Source organism: Lepidothrix coronata, unplaced genomic scaffold (assembly GCF_001604755.1).
Source record: "Lepidothrix coronata isolate B3197 unplaced genomic scaffold, Lepidothrix_coronata-1.0 Scaffold131, whole genome shotgun sequence".
Lineage (NCBI taxonomy): Eukaryota > Metazoa > Chordata > Aves > Passeriformes > Pipridae > Lepidothrix > Lepidothrix coronata.
The window spans coordinates 324,470-343,108 of record NW_016690311.1 but is presented as its reverse complement, the minus strand read 5'-3'; the positions used below and the strand labels follow the sequence as shown (position 1 = coordinate 343,108).

Below are 18,639 nucleotides of genomic sequence, written 5' to 3'. Positions count from 1 at the left end.
AACCTATTCAGGTATATAATTCCTAGGCTTAATTATTGTTATGCTAGGATTTAAAAGCAGTTGTATTCATACATAAATATACATATAGCAATACATAGCAACTTGAATGCAAAATAGCACCTTAGGAGTACTCAACAGACTTGACAGTGTTGCAGACTGATCCAAGAGCATCAGAGCATCCTCCTCACCAGTGAGATAGAAAATATCTGAGAAATCACGTCCCAGTGACTGGAAAACTGCTCCAACCACTCAGCCCCAAGGGGATGGATGACACTACACCCTCAGCTATGCATTCAGGCACTGGGGACTCCTCCTTGCAGCTCATCTAAGGCCTGGACAGCAAACACTGTGCAAGGGTAAGGGCACAGCTACACTGGAGAGGGATGGGGCAAAGAAAGCAGCCCCCAGTCCAAACAGGAGAGTTCCTGCAGATGAAGGGCAAACACCGACAGCAAAGACAACACAGTGCTCAGGGAGGCAGCACTGCACCTCTTGCTGGCTTGTGGGTTTGCAGCAAGGAGAACAACTCAGGAACCTACATGGCAAAGACTACCAGAATTAACACAAAGGCCATTGGAACAAGTCATCAGTGGAATACAGTCAAGATGAAAGAACAAAGGAATGGCAAAGCAGCTCTGTAAAAGCATTGACAGTTCTGAATAACAGTCCTTCAAACTAAGATCTTTTTGAGAGAGACTGCAAATATTAAGGACACTAACATTGTGTTATCCTTATAGTCCAGCTGAAAGATCTCTGGAGCTTTTTTTTTTGTTATATATCCAAACCCACAGCATTAGTTCCTTCACAACCATCTTGGCACCACTGCAGTGTCATCCTGGAAGGCAGGACAGCAGAGTCACATAATAAAACCTGAACAGGTAAGCAGGTTTCTCACATAGCACATGTGTGAGGACAGCAAGGGCAGGCAGAAAGGTCCAATTTTTGTAGATGCTGCTTGTATCAATCACAGCAGAAGCCACCAAAAGGCATCACGGGAAGCATGAGACAGTTTATCAGCTTTCCAGGGCAGACAGGACACTACCACTGGCTTTGATCCTTCATTTCAGTATTTCACAGTATTGCATGGCCCAGACAGCCAGTGGTAAGGTGTTCACCAAAACCATGTATTTCATCTCCAGCTCACCAAGAAAGAACGCTCTTAGCACAGCCCACACACTTCAACGTCATTTCCAATGAATACAACTGAAAGTTTGCAAATCAAACTGTAAGGCCTGTGTCTCACTCCGTGTATGCAGTTTAGAAACACGTGGTTTTGCAAAGAAAGAGAGCACTGCTTTATTACAGTGGGTGCTCATAGCCTCTGTTCAACTGAAAGCACAACTGTCAGGCACATTAATAATTCCATTCTGATCTTCAGCTTTTTAGCAAGTGAACTTGTTACTAACAGAGTGCAAATGAGACAAGCTCGAGTTGTTACTCTTTGACAGTGTGCATCTTACAACCCTCATCTGTCTCTGCAGACACTGCCTGCACCCAAAATGCCTGATGATGTCTCTCAAATAGAGGAGCGAATAGGGGAATGCAATCTCAAACCACAGAAATGAAGAGTCATTGATCAAGATAGCAATCAAAACTGTAAAGTGTGAAGGTGTAATCAAGAATACTGTGAAACTGTAAGACTCCTCAGGTCCAAAGAAAAAAGTTAATTTACTTCCTAAGTTGGTTTTCACCTTGAAAGCTAATTGCTGAAAGAGAAAAGGTCACACTGCTTAATAACATTAAACAGAGAATACAATACATGCAGATAGTGTTTGACATGAAGTATTAATTACGTTCTTGACAGAGAATCTGTTTATGCTGTGATGTATCACTCCTTGCATTGAACTATATATTGAGATTCACTTATGACAGGTGTCACTACTGTGTGGGAAAGTCACCTTTACCTTACAATCCTGGATCACTGGATAGCAGGTTTGCTCATATATTTTTCAACACAGCTGGCTTCTTGGCACATAAACATGAAATCCTGCATGGTTTTAAGTGATTTGTTAAAAAGAAATGGTTTTCTGTTTTGATATCACATTCAAGAAATTTACACACAACTTTTACATTGCCTTCAAGGGTGAAGGAATTATGCTCTTTATCACATCATCTACTTACTAATTATGTTTTGTTCCTACAAAACACTACTTTAGCAGTTTACTTAAGTAAACAGTCTCGCTTTCTCTGGGTAGCCAGATCCACCTCTTTTTGCCCTTGGTTTGCCCTCTTCCTTGATTTATAAACATAACTGAACCAAAGTAATTAGAAGCAAAGGAAAAGGTGAGAGAAAACTAAACCTGAGAAATTAAAGTAACGCGTAGCTCATACCACTCGGGCACTTCAAAGGAAAGTTAAACAGGAAATGAGATTCAGACCTTCCAAAAGGTTCTTTTATTCAGAATTAAGAATTCCAGGAATTCTTAAACATTGCTGAAATTATGAGAAGCACTGAGCAAGATGACAGCAACCCAAAGAACTACCTGACAAAATACAGACTCAAGTTTCACCTGGCAGAATTTAAAACAAGATGCAGAAGAATAGAAATGCTCATATAGACACTGGCCCAACATTGCCAGATGCTGAACTCCAGAAGAGGTGGAGCAAACACCTCACCAAATGCCTCCACACACCACAGCATCTGGTCAATCCTTTCTGGAAATGCTCCTTCTGAAGACACAAATTATTTCTTCCAACCAGATACCCTCACCAGAGACAGGAAGCCTTGCCTCTGAGAACTGAACCTTCATAAACACAGAGGGCAACCACCTCACAGTACCGTGTCCATCACTGTCCGTTTGGGAAGCCAGTCCTGTAAACTGCTGAGGATGATTTCCTGCACCCTGTGATCAACTCACCAGAGCACCAACACATCCTCTTTTGGACACTTCATCAGAGCACTACCTTCAGATATTTCCTCTGATATTTTGCTATGGTTCACCATTGCCTTACTAGGAAGCACTCACATTGCTGTAGTCTGAATTCCATGTCGAATTTGACTCAGGTCCATCGTTCTTGCTGGCAATTTGCTGGCCGTGGAGTAAAAGCCAGCTGACAACATGACAACAGCTTCTTACACCAATTGGTGTGATGCAGAAATATCCAAGATTAAAACTGAAGGCAGACGGACCCAGACTCCACTTTTTCCACTGGGAGTCCTCCCTGCAGAACATTGCCCAGATGTGCCAGGGGAAGCCTGTGCTACTCTGCCAGTACAGGACTCCTGGGTCTCAGCATTTGCCACAGCCCCCCAGATATTTTTAAACTATTTTTAACTGCAAAGTATTCTTTACTGCATTTATTGTTCAGTGATGACTTAAAGTAAGCATTTATTTTTAAATCATATTTGATATTTTGTTAGGTACACTGGAAAATAAACCAATTCCTACATATGCAAAAATTAGAAATTAATGAGATCTGGCAATTATCTTGATGGGAAGAACAAAGTGATTTAGTTGAACATACAGAGACTTACTAAAAAAAAAAAATCTGCTCTAGTAGTTAAAAAACAAACAAAATTGCTTCTTATTGATTTTAATTTAGGTTGAAACACTAGCTGTCTCTCCAACAAAGCTAGAAATGGAAACAACTATAAATGAGTACAAGATGTGATAAGATAGACAGATTTTTAAGCAATCTAGTATAGAGATGACCTCCACTTTAGACTGTAGTTAAAATATGATATTATATGTACGGATCAATAAGTAAGTTTGCATTTGTCTCAGCTCCAAAAGCTGGAGAGCTACACGTCTTTTTTTCTTTAGCTACTCTAAAATGTTGTCCAATTAAGCTTCACTGTTTTTTTTCTTACAGATCCTCTAGATTCTAATTTACAAATAAAATCAAGAGAAGCAATTAAATGTTAAGTACTATCAGCATGTTTCCCCAAGTGATGCACATGTGCAACAGAATAGAAGTAGTCCAATCTTGATACAGAAGACCAGGTTACAAATTGAAATACATTCGTATCACCATTACTCGCAGCTTCACGCTCGGGCAAGTAACAACATCAGGCACCACACGCTGCCCGTGCCTGCACAGAGGAGGCTCCTGGACCACAAATCTCACAGGCTGAAGCAGCTCCAGATCCACTTGACTCCTCCAGCCTCCAGAGCCAGCACAGACACAGAGCAGGGGCAAACAGGGGCTTGGTGTGCACAGGAAGAGTAAGTGCAGCACAGAACAGTGCTGGAAGGCACTTTTGGTGATGGCCATCCAGTCCATCATGTTCAAGGCTAATTAAAAGCTTGCTGGCAGACTGCCTGGTCACTCCTCTCTGCTCTCCAGACAGCACACACTGCCAGGGCCTGCCTGGCTCACACGGCACTCTGTCCTGAAGCACACCAGAAGTATCAGTATCGATCAAACACGATTTATGATCCTTTCAGCGTGCCAGAACTTGAGGCAATACTACCTGATAGGTATGGATCAGATCTTCTCTGTGGTTTTTGTGAAGGCTTTTATACTTGAAAGACTGGACTTCCTCTCTCCTCTAGACATGCAGATCTCTCCACTTTCTCACCTACCTTCACAGACACCAGCCTTTTCCCAGACAGGACAATACTAGCTGGGGCAGAAGGGACTGTTTTTTCCTCAATTGTTGCATGATGCTAATTTCCCAAATCAGGCAGGATCAAAGTGAAAAGCTGAAAGTACCCAAGGGAGGCCACCCTAAAGGGCCACAGCAACAGAGCAGATCTAGCAACCAGCTCAATATCCAGCAGCAGCAAAGAAACGCTGTCTACCAAAGCCAGCAGCATGAGTAACAGTAAGGGGATGAGGGTATGGATGGTGGAAAAAAAAACCAACAAAAAAATTCCACCACGTTCCAAGAAATCTACTGCCTCTTAGGGGGTCTCATCCAAATTGTAATCCCCACTCCAAGGTTCTGATGAACCTCATCTTTAGTCACACCAGTGTTACCACAAGGGCAACAGCTGAGGCCAGGTCACAGGCAGGTTCTGGGGCTGTGTGAAGCTTTCAGTATATAATGCTTAACAGAAGTCAAACCCTAAAATCACCCACTTTAGATAACTCCACAACAGTTACAGGATGCACTGACTGCTACTGCCTTAAAAAATGTTGGGCTAAAAACAGAAACAAAGAAAACCACAAGAAATGATGCATCTGAGACACCAACACTGCAGATGACTTAAGCCTTTCTTTCTATTTCTAAAATTGCCATTATAGCAGCATTCAAGTCACATTAAAAAAAAAAAAAAGAAAAGGAAAGAAGATACATTCAAAGAGTTTATTTTAGGCCACATCCACTGAACAGCAGAGTATTTTGTTCAGCACTGACTCCAGTAATGATCTAGAAGTCATACTAGGCAAACAATCAACATGAGCTTCCTTGCTGTGGCAGAAAAATAGGCCACTGAAAATCCTTGGACAAACAGAAAGGGCAATAGCATTGCACATACATAATATGAATAAGACCAGTGTTCAGTTCTGATGTGCACCTTTCGGGGAGGGGGGGGGAAGGAAGCAAATGCAAAAGAAACCCAGATTGCTACAAAAATTATTCAAGAACTGGATAAAATCTGGTGGCAAAGGGCTTGTGGGGTTCAGGTCACTGAGTTAATCAGGACATTGTGACATGGTTTTACTGTAATGGACTCTCATGGTAACAAAATACCAGAGGGCTCTTCAGACTGGTAGAGAAAAGCGAAACAGATAAGAGACAGTTGTTAAAGTGGTTGCATATTTAGAATTTGATCTTCAGTAATTTGAACAACCAATTTTTTGGTGGCCTATTTATTTTGGTAACTACTTTATCCAAGGAAAGAAGTTAGGTATCACTTAAATTGTCAGCTGTTGACAGGAAAACTCACAAACACCTTTGCAACAGCCACAGGTTTGCTCAAAAAATTAGGTACAACGCAACAGAATAATTCCAAGGACTGATTATTATGGTAAGCACCCTCCAGAAAGCCAGAATTTTAATGGATGGACTGGACATCACCACAGGCAGAATCATACTAAGAAATGGTTTTGCATTTCACCATCCAGTAAAAGAAAAACTCTCCAAGAAGCATAAAGACAGTAGTAAAACTGTGCACCTTCGACACAAAGCCACCCTTATGGAACTGCTGAAAAGAACACACACGGTTGTATTTCAGAATAATGTCGTGATGAGGTTTATGGTGCAAATCCTTGCCTGCTGAAAGCTGCCACAGCAACAGCAGCATCAGTCGTGCCACAACGTGCAGCAGCTGAGGACCTGCCATTACACCAAGAGAAGACATCATAGAATTTGCACAGTTTGCACCCCCAGTTTGCAAATATAACAATGAATTAATTCACAGTAAACAGAAGGGAATTGTTTTGCGATGCATAAACAATGTAGTAAGAAACAATTTAAAAAGTCACAGTTTCAGAAACTGCCGTTGCTGAGCACAAACTTTTAACACTTACTTAAATAGCTAAAACTGCACAAAGGTGTCACTTTGGAACACAAACAGTTATACAGAAGCCATATAATCTGATGCAAAACCCTTGGGCAAAGTAGGAAAAATAAACAACTCATTTTAGAACCTGAACGCTCCATTAGCAATTCTCACCAATTAAAACATGATGCAACTGCTGTCAACAGGCAAATTTCAGTTGTATTTTAAGGATGGATTTAAATACAAAATACACAAGCTACTGTACTTTAAGAATAATAATTCAACTAGCTCCAAGTAGCATGGAGGCCAACAAGAAGAGACACTCAACTGGCTCTCTCTGCCTGAATGGCATCTGAATGGATGCAAAGTTTAAGAGACAATCATGCTGCACAACCCCTCATTTCTACTTTGACTGCAGTAAATCTATACCATAATCTCCAGAAGTCTAAAAGCACCTTAGGAATCTAAATGCTAATGAAAGTCTATTGAAAATTTAATCCCTAAATTCACTTGTGATAGCAACGTAGATCTGTACCTAATTGTTTGAAAGCTACTAGATATCTTTATTGTCTTAGCTTGGCATTTCCAGGGGGTAGGAGGGTAGGGAGGGATGGACAGACAGAAGTCTCATGCTGAGGCCCACTAAACTGAGGTTTATTTAAACATGCATCCACCATAAAAATTCCTAAACTTCCCCTAAAAAACTCTTAGATAACCATGATTTATTAACCATTTATTTATGGGTATCACTAATTTTACTGCCTCCTGAGATATAAAACAAATTCTTCTAAAATCCAGAAGGGAAGGAAGAAAAAAAAAAATAAGAAAAAAGATTTGACAGGAGACCATTTCTAACCACACCAAACTGACACAAAGGCAGGGACTGATCCTCAGTGGTGTCGGGGCTACTTCACAGACATTCTTGTATTAAAGAAATGTAACAAGGTCCAAAGAAAGTAACTGTTGAGGACCATCAGCAAGGGTCAGGACAGAACTGTTTCTACTCACCTCTGCAGTAAAAAAAAACGATTTTCCAGTGCACTGGCACAACTGAACCTACCACCGTTTCCTACTTATTCAGTGTTCACCTCTTCTTACAGTGAAGTTCCTTTTCCACTCTGGGACAACTAACACTGGCAATCAACCAGTCTGACAAACTCCAGGGACCTCCAGGTCTAAGAATTCAAATTGTTAAAAAGCAGTAATCCAAACTGTAGATACTCTTACAGGAGCAAGAAAAGGGTAAGGCACTGCTGTGGTTAAAGCAAGTATTATAGCATTTCTAATGTCTCTTAGAAGCCTCCTACAAGGATAGAAAATGGAAAGAGTGAGGTGTGGGAAAACTGAACAACTCTCCACTTTGCCTGCGAGGAGTTATCAGACAGCTTTCCTTTCCTGTCAGCAGAATAAACTGACTCCAAACAGAAGAACTTGAACAGCACTCTGTCAGGGAGACAGGCACACTTTATTTCAAAAAAAAAAAAAAAAAAAAAGAGAACAAAACGGCTGCCACAAGACCAAATAACATCCCACATTTTGCTCCTAAATACCAATGCAGCTCTTCAGGGCTCAAGGTCTCATTCATTACATTGCTGCGAGCAGAGAAAAGGATTTTTCAAAGCAGCTTTCCTAAGCTAAGCATCCAAATCTCAAAACACCTCAGATTTTCTTTAGAAAGGCCTCCATGCTATGAATGCAAAGTCCCTCAAAGCAGGCACTGGACAGGATAAACATGTATCAAGCATCACCACAGCATTTATGCATAGAAGAACTGCAACACCCACATCACTTGAGATTTTATGTGTCAGTACTGCTGGCAGGTGCATGATGCGGTCAAGTTTTAAGTTCTAGCAAATGGTTCATCATTATTCAAATGACTTGATAATTAAGAACACCAGTACTTCAACTCCCAAGCAAACTTAGAGATGCATAATAAAACCACATTAAAAAAAAAAAAAAGGCCACGCACCAACTGATTTTACTTTAACCATAGTTCACTTGAAGACTAATTCAAATTGCTGTAAGGTGAGCTATTCAGTGTAGTAAAAACATGTCTTACAGTGATTACATAAACTTCTTAGCTTCCTTACTACCCTGTGTCTTCCTCCCTCCTCAGACAAGTGGGGAGTTTATTCCCACCACTGTTTCCTCCAGCTTCCCAGCAGTAATCAGGGAAAAGGAAAAATGAAACAAGAACTGCAATATCCATGGATTATCTCAGTATCATCACTGCTGTGCTTGCAATCTGTGCCCTCATTCATCTGTTCACTTGCAGGGTGGGAAGAGATTCTGCTTAGGCCACAAATATGTGACAGCTCAAGGCATAAAGCAGGAATCTGCTGTGTCCTGGCAGCTGTGCCTCGAGAAGATGACTGTACACTGAAGGCAAGCATTTGGAGACAGGACCAATGTAGCCCAGATTCATCTAAGAGTACACCTGTCCTCACTGAACCGGGGCGAGATCCCACTGGAGAGCTGTACGACCTGAGAGCAGCATTAAAAGAAAGAAGCCAACCTGAATTGCCCCAGGGCAAGCACTAGCACAAGCTATTGAGTAATGGGAAAAATAACAGCAATCGAGGATCAGTTTTCTTTGATTTTTTTCCTCTAAAGGTTTATTGACACACAATTGTGAAAACCAGTTGCTTTCATCGAAAGTTACTCTCTAGTTGGGCACCTCTAACTGGCCACACCCCAGGTGCTGCTGTTTAATGTGAAAGGGTGCATTAATGTGCATCTTCCTTCTCTGCCTTCCTTCCAGCCCCTGCATGTCTCCACAAAACCGATCCAGCCCAATTCCACCAGGGACTATCTGGCAATCGGTGATGTCACATTCTCGCCAACCTGGTGCAAGAAGATGCAGATCCACAATTTTCACTTGGAAGAAACACTGACAGGAGTTTACCTCACAAAGAAAGGAAAACTTTGTAAAGATATTTAGACACATAAAGCAGCAAGCAGTCCCCAGAAGGGATATATAAACCATAAATTAACCCATTTGGTTCATATCCGCATTCTCAGATGACTCCATATTTTTTAAGAGCATTTCTCTGATGAGATTCCACTTCCTAAAATACTTAATAATTGTTGTTTAGAATTAAACTTTAAGTAATGTGGCACATAAACATAAATCATCAAAATTTCATAGCACACAGGAGCAACTGGTCTTTAAAAATGGAAGCACAGGAACTTGGGCAAAAAGAAAATCAGGTTCATTTTTTCATAATTTCTCTGATTAAAGTTATATATTAGCTAAAATACAGTGTTATTACTAAACCCTTAGGCTTCAGAGCACATCATGCCACATGTTCATTTGGCTGTTAAAAAGAAGCAACCAAATGCTTAGCATTTTTTCCAAGGACAGTTAAGATTAATAGTTTGAAGTCATTTCTTTAATTTAACCATGGAACTTGAACATTGAAATTGGAGTCAACTTTAATAACATTTTATTTCAGAAAACTCTAAGTATGGTAGTCCTTGAGCACTGATCATAGGATTGATAGAGTCCTCACTGTTAGTTGTCTTTTCTATAATTGGAAACAAACCCCAACTATTAAATTTGCAGAACTTGATAACAGTACAGCCAACACTTGTCCCTGCAAAGACTCAGAAACTGGGAGTTAAACCATCACTCTACTGAAATCAGTAGGTGGTTTTTGATGACTTTTGTGGAACAAATAGGTCCTGCTTGGTACCATAAAGATACCCAGTGCAGATGCAGGTGGGATGGGTGAAGGACATGACACCTCTGTGCTTGACTCACAGAAGTTCCTCTCTGCTCTAAGACATCCATTTTCTGAAGAGAATCAGAAACCCTTTTATCCCCATTTCCTAGACAAAAAGAAGAGGAGACGGGATGAGAGAGCAGTAATAGAAATCCTAACTCACACACACAGGAAAAAAATCCTCCCTGCTCTTCCAGCGAATACAGGCTTTGTAGGCACTGCCAACACCCCAACAGGACTCAGGGAATTCCAGTTACCCTCAAACTGTGCTCCTTTCTTTTTTTGGATGTACTGAAATCCCTTCCTTCTGTGATGCCTCTTCTTCACTCCCCACTTTAAGAGGCCTCTCACTCTGCCTGCTAGCACAGACAGCTCCTGTGACTACTTGAAGATTTTTGAAAGCCGGGTCCAGGCCCCGCTAACCACAAACCTACTAGGAGACAGCAAAGCTGTCCCTGGAGTTTCCCCCCCAGAAGCAAACAGCAAGCTCAGCTCTAACAGCCTGGGAAGGCTCACTTGACATTCTTTATCTGCAAGGACTCCATTAGCAACTTCCCGTAACGTAAAGCATATTTTATAACGCCACTGAAAATAAGGGATAATTAAAATGTAAGAAGTGTCATCTTCATAAAAGCCACAGGACTAAATAAAGTCTTGGAGGGCCCTCTCCTGTACGTTCCGTATTTCTCTATGTGCACAACGTACCTTCCTCTGTAAAATCTTTACTAGACAAAGCCACCCTTCTCTGTACCTTTAAAAATATCTGAAGTAGTATTTGATTAGTTCATAAGGAAAAGCTCCTAGTATAATTTTTCCTCCAAGCAGAAGACAGTTACATGCAAAATTAACTCTCAACTCAGAACTACAAAGACTCAAAATCCAAAAACCCATTTAGGCAGTTACCAGGTCAGCAACAACTTGATTCATTACCAAAGAGCTCAAGAAAATGACTTTCATTTATGCATCTACCCTAAGAAAATGGTAGCAATTGTCACTCTTTAGATGACAAGATTGTCACAGCAACAGCTAAGAACTGCACAAATGTGTACTTTTTCCTTTACAAAAAAATATTTATCCTCTCTTGGCAAAGCACAGAGAAATCAGGTAGTAAAGATATTTTGATAACACTAATATTTATGTTTTACTGATTTTTGGTACTGTGAATTTAGATTAATGAGTAAACGGACCCCACGGAAACAACCTCTCTTACCTTGTCTCGGTTTGATTTATTAAGCAATGCAATTACCAGTGACAAGCCCACAGAGAAATGCACTAAACACTTCAGAAAGAGGAAAACCTTACCCACATATTTTTTGTGCCAGAATGACTCCTTTCTCTTACTGCAACCTAAGGAACAGCAACAAAAATACCTACTTAAACAGTGAAAACCTATTACAATCCCCCTAACAAAGGAATACTGCAAAGACTTATTTTCTACATGGTTCATTTATTGTTGTTGAACAAAGAAAAGAATAGCCTTTATGTTTCCTCACAAAGTAAAGTGATTTGCAGGGGAGAAAATAAATAGTGACCTCTCTTTCATTTAAAGGGAGCGAGATATGAAGCAGATGGAAGAAAAGATGCTTGTGAATTACCACCAAAACAATAAATACCTTAGTTCTCTAATCCTCTCTAGAAAAGGCTATGAAAAGGTACCGAAACATCTGTGGTGGATACTAAATGGTTAATATCTGGCCGGGATTCCCCGCCAACACAAATTCCGATGATTTGCCATTGGATGTTGTCAGCACCAATGTCCTGTTACAGTCCACCGAGATCCTCCCTGCAGCTTTCCTGCCTCGGGCATCTCTGATGTACGGGATCAGAGTCTGGAGCGTCCCCGTTTATCACGATGTTTCGCTCACCACCCCTTGCCGGCACACACACCGGGTACTGCTGCTCTTCAGAAGGCGGCACACAGGAGCGAGCAAGTCACTGAGGTCTAACGTGGTAGCTCTGTACAAAAACTAAATGCACAAAAGCCCTTCTGGAAAATAGTTTGCTTTCCAAGCAAGCCTTTTAGCCATGAACATCCCTGAAACATTCCCAAGTATTACACAGCTGTTTTACGACTTCTGGCGTTCAAGAGTTTACCAATACACTGCAAACATCCACAGACCTACTCTGCTTGCATCCATCTTCATATTCAAACCATAATGCAAATATTATCTGGTTCAAACATTGCTGATCTAAATCAGCAAGCCGTACAATACTGTCATATTAAACCGACATCAGAGCTTGTTTTCCTGCAGCGTTCCTGGAGCCTGCCTTCTAGATGTAATTACTGTACAATATAAATCAGAACCAGAGAGAAAGGCTTCACTCCGAGCGCTGAAATTGAGAAGAAATCAATACAAAGAAGATAAATGTTTCGTCAAAAGCTGCAGAGGTATTAACCCTCTCTCCAACTTCTCTCCAGTTTCTTTTTGCTTCAAATCATTTTACCATGTGAGAAGCTGCTGGAAGGAACGGGAGCTCTGTATTTGGCGATGGGGAAAAGTATATTTCAGAAAGAAAAATAAAAAAATTAAAAAAAAATATGGAAACAGAAGTGGAAGTTCCTATAAGCCTCCAGAATTTAATTCTCTCATTTCACACTCGCACACCTGGAGGCAGCGAACAACCGGGTGTGCCTCAGGAGCCCACGCAAGGGACGGGAGGAGTTGCGGGTTGGGGGGGACGGACCTCCCTGGGGAGGGGACTCGCCTTGCCCCGGGCACCTCACCCGCATACACCCCCACCGCGGCCCCCCGCGCCACCACCGCTGGGAGGAAGAGGGGAGCGCAGGGGAAAGCAAACAACCCAACAAAGCCTTGGGGCTGCCAAGCCGTCCCCCCGGGGTGACCCGCGGGCCCCGGCGGACACGCGCGTGTCCCGGGGACGCGCCGGGCGGAGCCCGCGCTGCGCGCCCGCGGAGGGGCGCGCGCCCCGCGGGGGCTCCCGGCGGCGCCACAGCGCCCCTGGAGGGCGGCCCGGGAACTGCGCGGGGAGGCGGCGGGAGCCCCGAGCCCCGAGAGTTCCCCCGGGCCGGGGCCGCGCCGGAGGGGACGCGGGTCCCAACGCGGGCGAGCGCACCCCCGGCCCCCGTTAAACTCGGCCCCTGCAGCTCGATGCGGGCGAGAAGCGATGCGCGGACACCGGCCGTGCGGCGCGAAGTGGGGGGTGCACAGCGCGGCGGGAGCCCCGAGCCTCCCGCCCGGGCAGCCCCTTCTCTCGCGGGGGGTGTGCGGTGGTGGCCGCGCAGACCCAGCCCCGGAGCGGGGCGGGCGCGCAGCCCCGCGGCCCCCCCGCCCTGCCAAGGTCAGCACGCGGCACGGCGAGACACCCACCGCGGACACGAGTGGGGCGGGGAGGGCGCGGACCAGGCACCGCGAAGTTTCTGGCGGGGGGCGCGGGGCTGCAGCGCGGGGTCGGAGCGCGGAGTCCCGCTCCCCTTCGGGGCGGCGAGCGGCGGTCCCGCAGCACAAAGGGAGCTCCAGGCAGCCCCACGGAAGAAGGGCAGCGTGCGAGGAACCCCCCTCCGCCCGCCCCACGCTGCCGGGGGCTGCATTGCACCGGAGAGAGGGGACACCGCGCCGGGAGCGCGGAGCCGAGCCCGCGCACCGCTCACGGCCCCACTCGCGGGCAGCGCTGCCCGCAGCCCGGAGGGTGCTGCGGAGCGGGGAGAGACCCAGCGCCGGGGCCGCCTGGGCGAAGGGGCCCCCGCGGTTCCCCGGCGCATCCTCCGCACTCGCGGGGTGCCCCGCCGGCACCGCACCGGGGTCGCGGACACGTGTGGCGGAGGTACCGGGAGCCCCCCCAGCCGCCGCGCTCACTCACCGGGGAAGCACACCACATCATGGAGCACGGAGCTGGTGATTTTCAAGAAAAAGATCCACCAACACGGTTGCAGTAGCCTCCGCATGTCCAAAGCCGCACATCGAAAGGGGAGAGGGGCTAAAATAATTAACACGGGGGAAGGGGGGAGGGGGGAAAAGGAGGATGAGAAGGGGAGGAAAAAAAAGAAAAAAAAAAAAGGAGGAAAAAAAAAAACTTGTTGAAAATAAGTTTCTCCCCGCACCCCTTCTTCCTGCGGGAGAAAGCTGGGGGGCTCCTGCTCGCCTCCTCAACGTGGGGGGACGGAAAAAAAAAAATCCCGCAAAGCGCGGGGCAGGGGGAGGACAGCGAGGAGCGGCGGCGGGGCGCGGGGACCCCCCCGCGCGGTGTGTGCGCGGCTCAGGCGGGCAGCGGGGCGCGCCGCATGCCGCGGACCGACCGGGCGCTCACAGCCGCCTCCGCGCACGGCCGGGCGGGCGGCGGGCAGCCGGGGCCCCGGCGCGCTCCATCCTGCCGTACAGGAAGTGGCGGGCGAGCCCGGATCCTGGCGGAGACTTTAAAGCGGGGCGAGGGAGAGGAGGGAGAGAGAGAGGGAGCGGGAGCGCGGCGCGCTGGCGGCGAGGCGAAGCGAGGCGGCGACGCGCCGGGCGCCCCGGCGGCGCGCCCCCGCCGCCCTTAAAGCGGCCGCGGCGGCAGGGCGGGGGCGCGCTCGTGTGCGCGCGCCCCGCACCGCAGCCTGTGTGTGTGTGTGTGTGTGTGTGTGTGTGTGTGTGTGTGTGTCTGTGTGTGTGTGTCTGTGTGTCTGTGTGTGTCTGTGTCTGTGTGTGTCTGTGTGTGTCTGTGTGTATATGTGTGTTATGTGTGTGTGTATTGGAGGGGTCGGGCTTGGGGAGCACCGAGCCGCGGAGATCCGCCGTTTGGAATTTCGGATTCCGCTCTCACTTCCAGCTGTGTCTGTTTGGAGTTATTCGTGTCATTGTGCCTCGTGCGTGCTGCAGGGGGCCCTGGGATTGGGGATGGGTGTCCGTGTGCCCCCGTGCTCCCCCCCCCCCGCACCACTTCCAGCTGTGTGCATCACTCTGGGGACTGCTAGAGGTGTCCTCCACCCCAATCCCCCGAAATCACACAGTTCTCTGTCCCCTTCCATTCTCTGTATCACTTCCATACCCTGTATCACTCCCATACCCTTCCATATCCTGTATCACTCTGCGCACTCTGAGGTTCCCCCCCCAACACGACACAGCTCGATCCTGTGCTGGGAATTGCCAGATTCTCATCAAAATCAGACTGATTCTTTTTCCTCCTCTAATAATATTTATCTTTTGGGGTATTGCAAGAGACACGTCCACTCCCACCACCCCAGAATTGCATAGTTTTTCCTCCCCCAGTAATGCACATCATTCTGGGTATTGCCAGAAGCATCCCACAAAATTGCCCCCAACACTGTGCATTTTGCCATGTATTTTCAGAGAGCCACCTCAAAATGAGGTAGTTGTCAGGTGTTTCTGCAAAGTCAGATGAAGGCTGTCCCAAGCCACTCTGCATCCACAGCCCCCCTGGGCAGCAGCTTTTGAGTGATTGATAATTTTGCACAGGAAACAGAAGCAGAAATTGGTGTGAATTCAGGATGAAGGGACGGTTGCTTGTACTTGGTATTTCCTGGCTGTGCTGTGCTCTGCTGAAGCTTAAATTTCATTCAGGAGTAGTTTTTGTCTGTTTCTTTGGTAATTATTTCCATTACAGGGATTCTGTTTCAGAAGGGAAAGGGTTTGGCCGGGTTTATCAGTGAGTGGTGTCTTCAGCTCTGGCTCTGTTGTTTGCTGTGACCGGCTCCTCTTTGCTTACCTACAAACCTTCCACATTTGTTGTGTTTCCTGAGGAGAAGAAGCGGTCAGCAGGAGAAGGAACAGAGTAGGAAAATTCAGAAGTCATTTGTGGAATGGTGGTGATTTTCTCTCCCCCTTCCTCAGCTTAGGGGTCACTAGAGCAGGGCCCTCAGGACTTGGGTACTTACCACGCTACACCCTGACTGTTTTGGAAGAGATTGTAGCTTTGTGTCCATCCAGTTTGCACCACACAGCACAGTGGATCCAAGTCAGTGGATTATGCTGCAGCCAAAGGGTCCCTCATCAGGAGGCAAGTGTAGGCTTTCTCTCCACATCCCAGGTCATGCCTGCCAAAAGTTACAGCTGGAAGTTAAAAGTGCAGTCCTTGCTGGGCATAACTATGACCCCACTAGGGATTTTACCGGTGTAAGGATTTAAGGACCTGGTTAGATGTTCTCTGCCCTTGAGAACACCGCTCATTGGGGTCTCCAAAGAGTAGAGAAGTCACTTGCATAAGGATTTATCTAAAGCAAAGAAAAAATTTATAGGCCCTGGAAAAAGGTCTTATCCGACTTACTGTTCATTAAATCATTTCCCAAAACCAGGTAGGGTTTGGAGGTTTGTTTCAACCTCCATAAAAACAAAGCTACAATTTTAAGAGCTGTATTTTCCTGATTTTTTCAAATCAAAACTCAGATCCCCACCTACCTTGACCTTTTGGATTCTGCAGTGACATCTGTGCTCAGTTACTTATTGGGCTACTCAGAAAAACCTGCAAAACATTCCCCTTTCAGCAATTGATTCCAACTTTGCTGATCTAATGCAACAGATAGGTAAGCAGGTCCTACCCCAGTACTGAGACATGCCTCTTCAAATTATATCTCCCTGGTATCATAAGAGGCAATCTAAAGTGTTTCAATCTTCAAGTGAGTTTCAACAGGTCTTATTACTTGAGAAAAGTAATCTCACAAAAGAAGAATAAAAGCAATGGATTTTTTCAAAGAGCAGTTTGCATCAGTACTTTTCTCAGTGATTCAAAATCCTTCACAAAAGCTGTTAATTGCACCATTTTATATTAAAAATATATTTCGTTTAGGGTTTTCTATCCTGGAAAATGATAAAATGGAAACTGCCCCTGTATCTTGGAATTGGAAGAGTTTTGCATTTTCCATCCTCAGTGCAAACATGCAAGTAAGATACAAAATGCATAATCAGAACACTGTCTCCTGAGGAGCACAGATGACTTCAGATCTCTCTAAGCTGCTAAGGAAGATTTTAGAATGGCAGTGCTCCCATCAAAACCCAGAAGTGTGCAGGCTGGATATCCACAGTAGTCCCCTCAGGTCTGAACTTAAAACAAATCTGTAAAAGCCCAATGTCAGCACGACCGGCTTGGTTCAGCCTGCTGTGGTACAACATGTACAATGACCCACTTTTCCTGGAGTGGGAAATCAATCATTGCATCGTCACACATCAGTTTAGGAGCTGTAGTGGCGGAAGCAGCTTTGTTTCACATTAGCAATTTGGGTGGGCAGAGAAATGGAAAGATGTATGATGGAGATCCAGGGAACAAAATTAAGCACGGTTAAATGAGAATCCATTTCCTGCACGCAGTATCTCTCTGCCTGGGGCACGCTGTCTATCAACAATACACAGGTACAAATTGGCCTGGAGACGTATCTTTAACTATCCAAACAGAGCAAACTGCATTAGCAGGATGCTGCTCTGCCGGGCTGGTGCCGGGTGACTGGGGAGCGGGCACATTAGATAGGACAACAGATTCTTTCCCAGTGACTGAAGTATTGTGGGGTCATTAAAATAACTGCTACTGTATGAAGAGATTGAAAAGGGACATTATAATACAGTGCAGTTAAACCAGACTGATGGGTGTTCTGCAAATCTTGCAATATTTACCGTTGAGCATAGCGGGCGCTGTCAAGGAGAAAGCAACGGGATCAGCGGCTCTGGTTTGCATGAAACAGTGAATAAAAGGTAACTTCTGTCTCTTTTTTTCCCCCTTCCTGTTTGAACAGGTAATATTTTTATACTACTTTCATCAACATATGGGCATCACTCCTGGGAAAGAAATGAAAGTCTGTTAATTTATTTGATCAGACATGAGAAATAATAGAAAACTGAAACGAAGACTCGCATTTGTCATATGGTTGAATTAGTGAAAAGCTGAAGAAAGCAGAAAAATATTGCAAGGAGTTCAAAGATGAGAGGTTTTATCGAATTAGAAAATTATTAATAGCCTTAATCATTTCCAAAACAGGCTTCTTAACATCTATAATGACTATATAAAGGATTGGAGAAATAAAAATCAAAGAAAAAAATCAGCTATAGAAAGTTGCACTTTTTTGTGTGTGTTTAGAAAGAAAGGGATGAGTTTTCACTGATTTATGGCCAGCCAGCCTCACTGGAATGGTTAAACTGTGGGGAAAACACCAGGTGAGGATCTAGCCCTGAAAGGATAATTCAACATGAAGTACCAAGAGGCAGCTACGGTCCAGATTACAAGTAATGTGATGTATAAACATCCAGGTTAATTCAGCAGCCCTAGTTCCTCTTCAGCTCTACACAGAAAGTTTCAAAAGGATGCTGAACTTGTAGTTTCATCTATTGTATTATTGCAGAGTTAGTATCTCGTAGCCTCAGGACAGATGCCTTCTTCTCAGAGTATGCTGTGAGGCTTTGAAAGCCTAAACAAGGCATCTGAGAACCTGCTGAGAACCAGAGGTGGAGGGCAAGCAAAGTACTGTGATAAAAAAGAAGGCTTTATTTCAATATAATCACAGCAAAGAGCTGTGTTGTTTGATTTATGAAGACATAAAAATAGATGAACTCAGAGGTGCAGGTAGAGCAAAAGGTATGAAAAATGTC

The 18,639-nt window shown here is 45.0% G+C and overlaps 1 protein-coding gene and 1 long non-coding RNA gene across 3 annotated transcripts in view; both read right to left on the bottom strand.

The window, feature by feature from the left end:
- Positions 1 to 14,097, bottom strand: part of PTPRG (protein tyrosine phosphatase, receptor type G) — a 397,243-nt gene extending 383,146 nt beyond the window's left edge. Inside the window, exon 1 of the mRNA XM_017826901.1 lies at positions 13,934 to 14,097. Within this exon, the coding sequence (XP_017682390.1) occupies positions 13,934 to 14,018 (85 nt within the window). The 5' untranslated portion in view covers positions 14,019 to 14,097. The remainder of the gene's footprint in view (positions 1 to 13,933) is intronic.
- Positions 14,098 to 15,276: 1,179 nt separating this feature from the next.
- The window catches only part of LOC108503132, a 56,079-nt gene continuing 52,716 nt past the window's right edge, over positions 15,277 to 18,639 (bottom strand). For both annotated transcript variants that reach the window (XR_001876731.1, XR_001876732.1), the window contains exons 5-7: positions 17,671 to 17,832; positions 15,945 to 16,103; positions 15,277 to 15,804 (exon numbers count right to left, since the gene is read on the bottom strand). This is a non-coding gene — a long non-coding RNA (uncharacterized LOC108503132). The remainder of the gene's footprint in view (positions 15,805 to 15,944; positions 16,104 to 17,670; positions 17,833 to 18,639) is intronic.